The 7,124-nt window shown below is 45.2% G+C and overlaps 1 protein-coding gene across 1 annotated transcript; it reads right to left on the bottom strand.

Annotated features, from left to right (window-relative positions):
- Positions 1-361: 361 nt before the first annotated feature.
- LOC141172285 (uncharacterized) lies at positions 362-5,701 on the bottom strand. Its single transcript, XM_073656310.1, has 2 exons — positions 5,607-5,701; positions 362-5,416 (listed from the first exon to the last, which is right to left on the bottom strand). The coding sequence occupies exon 2, from the start codon at positions 3,683-3,685 to the stop codon at positions 380-382; it is 3,306 nt and encodes a 1,101-aa protein (XP_073512411.1). The 5' UTR covers positions 3,686-5,416; positions 5,607-5,701; the 3' UTR covers positions 362-379.
- Between the last annotated feature and the right edge of the window lie 1,423 nt (positions 5,702-7,124).

Raw genomic sequence — 7,124 nt, 5'->3', positions numbered from 1 at the left:
GGTCACTAAGGAATCTCTCAATAGGTTTGCAGTCCATATTTGAAGGAATTCCCAATTCTTTGACTGCCCCAACAAAGTTAGTACCTCTGTCTGAATGTATTTGTTTGATGGGGCCTCGGATGGCAATGAATCGTCTGAGAGCGTTAATGAAACTCGAAGTGTCGAGGGACTCAATGACCTCTATGTGAATAGCTTTGATGGACATGCAGGTGAATATGACTGCCCAACGTTTACTATAGGCTTGACTGCTTCTTGTCTGTCGCGTAGCAACTGACCAAGGTCCAAATACATCAAGACCAACGCTTGTAAAAGGAGGGTCCATGCTGAGTCTGTCTGCTGGGAGGTAAGCCATCTTTTGGGTTTGAGTTGAACCACGAAGTCAGCAACAGGTGATGCATTTAAAGATGACGCTGCTGATGAGTTTTTTGGCTCCGACAATCCATAGGCCAGCAGTTCTTATGGCTCCTTCTGTGAATAGTCTTCCTTGGTGTTTGACCAAATTGTGGTAGTGCTGTACAATCAAACAGGCGACGTGACACTTTCCGGGAACGATAAAAGGGAATTTTTCTCTAAACTCTATTTTAGCTTCTTTAAGTCGGCCTCCCACTCTCAGCAGGCCGCTGTTATCGATGAATGGATCGAGTTTTCTCAAAATGCTCTTTGCTGGTACTGAGGTCTTATTCATGAGGCATTGAATTTCTCTTGGGTAGGCTTCCCTTTGAACGGTGAAGATGATGTGATTTCTAGAAAAATCCAAGTTCGGGGTAGCGTAGGTATTCTCACAAAGATGCCAGCCTTTACATCTGTCTATATCACAAGTTCTGGTGGCTTTAAATGAGCGAGCTATGTGAGACAAACAGTTGATAGCTCGGATGAGTGACTTCCAGCTTGAGAACTTGTTGAACCTGTGGGATCCGAGTTGAATATCCGAGGTTGTCGTATGAAGTGTAGACACTTGAGAGCGGATTTCGACGTCTGAGTCCTCCTCTACCAGCTCGAAGGATTCGGAGGATAGTTCTTTGCTGTATAACAGTTTTGGTCCTGAGAGCCATGTTGTACTCTCTAGCCAATTAGGATCTACTGATCTAGTAGCGTGATCTGCGGGATTATGATCTGTAGCTATGTAATGCCACTGCTTTGGATGTACGGATCTTCTGATTCGTAGCACTCTGTTGTTCACATAGATGTAGAACTGTCTTGTCTCGTTGTAGATATAACCTAGGACTACTTTGCTGTCCATATAGAACTTAGTTTTCTCTAGATCAATGTCCATCTCATATGTAATGAGTTCAGCTAACTCAACAGCTAATACAGCAGCACAAAGCTCTAACCTGGGTATAGTGTGCTCTGGGAGTGGTGCAAGTTTGGCTTTCCCCATGACGAATCCGATATGAATCTGACCTTTTGAGTCCATGGTCTTAATGTAGGCAACGGCAGCAATTGCCTGGACAGAAGCATCTGAGAATACGTAGAGGTTCTGGCTCTGCATCTCTGTAGAAGGCACGGAGGCGTATGGTCTCAGCACGTTCAGTTTTGTCAGGGCTGCAAGGGAGTTCCTCCATTCCTCCCAGAGGATCCTCTTGTCAGCTGGTAGAGGTGTATCCCAGTCGGATGTTTCATGAGTTAAGTCTCTTAATAAGGCCTTACCCTTTATTGTAACTGTAGCTGCAAATCCTAAGGGATCATATAGGCTGTTGACGGTGGATAGAACGCCTCTACGCATGAAGGGTTTTTCTTCCTGGCTGATTTGGAAGGTGAAAGTGTCTGACTTTAAATTCCAAAGAAGACCGAGGCTGCGTTGCATTGGTACGGGGTCAGTTCCTAAGTCCAAGTCTCTAAGATCGTTGCATAAGTCCTGAGAAGGAAACGCTTCCATCAGTTCTTGGCTGTTTGAGGCTATTTTGTGAAGCCTGAGGTTAGAGCAGGCAAGCATCTCCTGAGCTCTCCTGAGGAGACTGATGGCAGACTCATTTGAAGGCATGGCTTTCAAGCAGTCATCGATATAGAAGTCCTTGTCTATGAATTGTTTGACATCGGATCCATATTCTGCTTCTACTTCTTGAGCAGATCTTTTGAGTCCGTAAATGGCAACTGCGGGTGAAGGACTGTTGCCGAAAATGTGTACCCTCATGCGATACTCTGTCACTTCATTAGAAGGATTATTGTCTCTGTACCAGAGGAACCTTAAGAAATTCCTGTCTTTTTCTTTCACGAGGAAGCAGTGGAACATCTTCTGAAGGTCGGCGACAAAGGCAATGGAATCCTTACAGAAACGTATCAGTACTCCCAGCAGTTTGTTGTTGAGGTCTTGACCTGTTAGGAGGATATCATTCAGAGAGACATTTCCGAACTTGGCGCTAGAATCAAACACCACTCTAATCTGGCCCGGTTTCTTTGGGTGGTATACTCCGAACATGGGTAGGAACCAACATTCATCAGAGTCTTTGAGAGTGGGAGCTATCTCTGCGTGATTGTTTTCGAAAATCTTTTCCATGAAGGAGAAAAAGTGATCTTTCATTTCTGGTTTCCTTTGAAAATTGTGCTTGAGAAAGGAGAAACGTTTTAACACTTGATCTCTGTTATTTGGCAAACGTGGTCTGTGGGTTCTGAAGGGAAGAGTTGCGACCCAGCTGTTAGTCTCATCTTTAACAAGTCCCTTGTCCATTATCTCTAAGAACAGCTTGTCTTCTATAGACATTGCCAGCAGATTGTCTTGTTTGGTTCTCTGGAAAACTGCACACCCTAACTGATCCTCATAGCTGTTGGGTAATTGGGTGCTGTATGGCAGTTCCTTGATATGAAAGTCATTGTTACAGGGTTGGAACAAAGATGGACGACCATTCTCCAGCATTTTAGTAAGCATACTTGTCGCAGTGGTGGGAGTGTGCATGCGCCCTAGGCACACGTCTCCTACTATGACCCATCCCAAGTCTAGCCTTTGAGCATAAGGAGTGTTGCGGGGTCCATTGATGTGGCGTCTCACTTTATGGACTTGCAGGATATCTCTTCCCAAGAGCAGGACTATTTGGGCTTGATGATCGAGTTGTGGTATAAGATGTGCTATATGTTTTAAGTGAGCATGGTGGATCGCTACATCTGGTGTTGGAATTTCAGATCTGTTGTCAGGAATTTGGTTACATTCAGTGATTGCAGGTAATGGCTGGCTGAACTGTCCATCTATGGATTCAATTTGGTAATCAGCAACTTTCCTTCCCGCTGTCATCACAGTACCTGCACATGTTTTTAGTGAATAGGGAGTATTTGGCCCTTTGACGTTGAATAGATTAAAGAACGCTGATCTAGCCAAGGATCTGTTACTTTGATCATCCAAGATGGCGTATAGTTTTACAGCTTTGTCTCTGTGGCCCTTTGGGTAAACTCTGACAAGGCAGATTTTGGAGCCGGACCTACTGTCTATTGACCCTTTGCAAATTTCAGTACATTGTGAAGTGATCTCTGGTGTAGTTGTAGTCGTGTTCCTTTCCTCCCCGCCATGCTCACTGTCCGTTAAAGTGTTTTTGGCACTCCAAGGGGCTGAGCCGGGGTGTAGTGCTGGGTTGTGGTCTGCAGTGCCACATTCTGAGCATTTCACACTGACATTACAGTCCTTAGCAAGATGTGATGAAGATGAACAGCACTTGTAACATATGCAGTTTTCTTTCAAGAAGCTCTTACAATCCTGCATAGGTTTCTCTCTGAATGCTCTGCATTTCAGGAGAGGATGAGGCTTTTGATGAAGGGGCACTGCTTGCTGGGGTCCTGTTCCTTTGTCCCTACTTGAGAGTAGTTGCCAGACCTGTGAACAGAACCTGAAGAAGAAACATTAGTCTTGTGTACTGCTACAGACGTCTTGCGTGGATTGGGAGCTGGTGTCGGTGTGGCATACGACAGCATAAAGTCGAAGCTAGGGTCGTTCCTGATCCTTGCCTGTTGATGCACAAATTCTACGAAAATGGAGAAGGGAGGAAATGGAACATTGTGTTTATATTTGTACGTTGATCCATGTGTGAGCCACTTTTCCCGCAGATTGTCGGGCAACTTTTGGACTATAGGGTTAACACCTCTTGCTGTGTCGAGGAATGTGAGTCCTGGTAAGTCCTCTTCGCATTTTGCAACCTGGACTTCCATTAGCAGGTCACTTAACTCTCTGAGTTTCTGAAGACCTTTGTTAGATATTTTGGGAAAATCGTCTATTCTTTTAAATAAGGCTCTTTCTATTGCCTCTGCTGAGCCGTAACACTCATCGAGTATGTCCCAGATCATTTTGAGACCAATCTCGGGGTGGTTTATATTAATGTCTCTGATCCTTGATGCGTGTCTACTTGACTCTTCTCCAAGATATTTGACTAAGAGGTCTACCTCTTCTCTCTCTGACAACTCCAAGTCTCTAGTAACATTTTGGAAAGAAGCTCTCCAGGCCCTATAGCCTCCAGCATGGTCGTTGAATTTTAAGAGCCCTTTGGCCACTAGTTCACATCGTGTAAAGAACTTGGCAAAGTCTGTTGTGAACTGGTTATCAGTAGGGTATACTGGTGGAGGATCGCCCTTGTAACGATGTGAGGTGCGCTCATACCTGCTAGTGTCCTCTAGGTGGCGCCAGCCGGTGTTGTCTTGTTTCGGCGTGATGAAAGGCGTGCCAGGAAGGTGCTTTGCTTCGGTAACCTGTTGAGTGGCAGGGTTGTCACTAGCAGAATTGTATTCACGTTTATAACTGATCTGGGTATGCCTGCCATGTTGAATTCTGTCTGTCTCACTGGAGATATCGCATTCTTGCTTTAGTATTGGCTCAGGATTGTAATTTGAATCAGGGAGCTCATTGACATACTGAGTTGTGCGCTGTAATGAATCCTGTGAGATAAGCTTCAGACTCGGCATACTGCTTTGTCTTTGCAAATCAGGGAGTTGTGCAGCCTCTAAGAACTCTGCTTCAGCCACAGCGGCTGCAGCTTCCTTTTCTGCTGTTAGTTTTTCTAAGGCGGCATCCAGACGTGCCTTATCAAGTTGTGCTCTCCGTTCTCTGTCAGCTAATGTTGCTTCTAAGTGCGCTTTCTCTAGCTTGAGATGCATTTCCTGGTTAGCAAATGTTGCTCGTGTTTTGGCGGCTTCAGCTTTTGCGCGGGCAATGGCGGCAGCGTTGCTGATTGATGATGCCTTTGAGGAGGCAGAAGCTACGGATTTCGTTCTGTATGATTTTTGGGACATGGTGCCTTTAAGGGAATGCTTGGCTGTGCAGAGATTGCTGAATCTCACTAGCCGGTAGCCGTTGTTTTACTGTTCTGTCCTCGCTACACGTTATCCTGGGATGTATGTGTACTCCGACAGGCAGCTAAACCTTATCTACTTGTAATCCAATAAGGAGACTGTGTCTTGTAGTCTATGCAGTTTATTGAACGATTAGTAGATGAATTTGGTAAAACTAGGAGCAATGGAAAAACAAACAATCAATATGTGTATACACAACACAGAATTACATGAAGTCAATAGCAGAACAGCATATAACATGTAATGACGCAGCTTGCCAGTCTCATAAGTGTAACTGGAAGATGCAGGGATTAGAGTCCTACAAATCAGGTGTCTGCAATCAGGAAAAACATAGTCTGTCTCACCAACGATGCTATCACAAGAGGGATAAAATGGTGGACGTCTTCTCTGCAATCAGTCTGTGTGCAAAAGGACCTTCCTTCTCCCAGAGTGCATCACTACAGACAATACTATGGTGTCCTGAGTAGATCAAAAAGGAAACAAGTGCAGACAAACAAACTCAGCATTCAGCCGCTAGAGGGAGTCAGTGTGCTGCAAACAAGAAATGGGTCTGTCTGAAGACATAACAGTATTTGTAAGCCAAAATGAGGAGTGGACAAAAAATGCAGAAGTGATGCACGTGTTTCTATTATTCTTTTCCTCTAATTCTTCCACTCCTGAATTTGTCTTCCAAATACTGATGTAAAATACTGGCCCAATACTGAATGTGTGAATGTGGCCTTAGATATATACGCAACAAATCTGGCCTTTACGGAATAGTGGCAAGAAGAAAGCATTCTTTTGAAAGAAAGCCATAAGAAGTCCCATTTGAAGTTTTCAAAAAGCCATAAAGCGGACACAGCTAGCAAGTGGAAGAAGGTGCTTTGGTCAGATGAGACCAAAGTATAACTTTTTGTGCTAAGTGCAAAACACTATGTGTGGCAGAATACTAACACTGCATATTATCCTTAAAACACCATCCCCACCATCATACAAGGTCTCAAATACATGGATTGTGGATCCACTGTACTATGGGGCCATGCTTACCTAGGAGAAGTGTGGTTAAGTGGCTACCTGGTTTTTGCTAGAGCTCCTGATGGTGGAGTTAGGCTTGAGCTGCAGGTACAGTACCAAGCCTAGACAATCCCCGGCACTGCAGCTGCTGACCCCAGGGGTCAGGATCGCAGACATGGACACGGGTTCTGAGTCACTGGCAGGACAGGATTTGGACTCTGTTCAGACAATACGTGTTCTGGGTCACTGGACAGAATGGACACAGACTCAGAGTCACAGGCATGAGAAGATTCAGATATTGGAACAGGCTCTGACAGTACAGACTCTGGAATGTTAACCAGTACAGACACTGGTGCTGGTTCAAGTACCGCTGGAACGTTTTCAAGTTTGAGTGCCACCGGTGTGGCTACAGGTTAAGGTACTGCCAGAGTGGCTTCAGGTTTGGGTACTGCTGGTGTGGCTTCAGGACTCAGGTACCGTAAGTGCGGCTTCAAGGTACATGTACCACTGGTGCAGCTTCAGCGTACAGGTACTGCTGGTGCAGCTTCATGGTACAGGTACCGCCAGTGCAGTTTTAGGGTTTAGGTACTGCTGGTGTGGTTTCATTTTCAGTGACTGCTGGTGCAGTTTCAGTTCAGGGACCACCGATGGGGTTTCATTTTCAACACGGGTCTTAGGAAACAGGTGAGGTTCAAACACCAACTAACTCAAAGACAGGGATCTGGGAACATACTACTTGCACAAACACACAACGTAGGGAAATGACAAGGGTTTCTCAGACACCTCCCTACTGGGGAGAGTACCTTAAATACTTTATGCCTCCCAGCTATTGGCTGTAGGCATTTCCAAAGTGCGTGCACTGCCCCTTT

Source organism: Phyllobates terribilis, unplaced genomic scaffold (assembly GCF_046119375.1).
Source record: "Phyllobates terribilis strain yellow unplaced genomic scaffold, ASM4611937v1 Scaffold_12__6_contigs__length_324123572, whole genome shotgun sequence".
Classification (NCBI taxonomy): Eukaryota; Metazoa; Chordata; class Amphibia; order Anura; family Dendrobatidae; genus Phyllobates; species Phyllobates terribilis.
Note: the sequence above shows the minus strand (reverse complement) of the source record. Positions and strands in the feature narration are given on the sequence as shown.

Coding starts and splice junctions, on each gene's coding strand:
- LOC141172285 (XM_073656310.1), bottom strand. CDS start 3,685: ATGCAGGATTGTAAGAGCTTCTTGAAAGAAAACTGCATATGTTACAAG.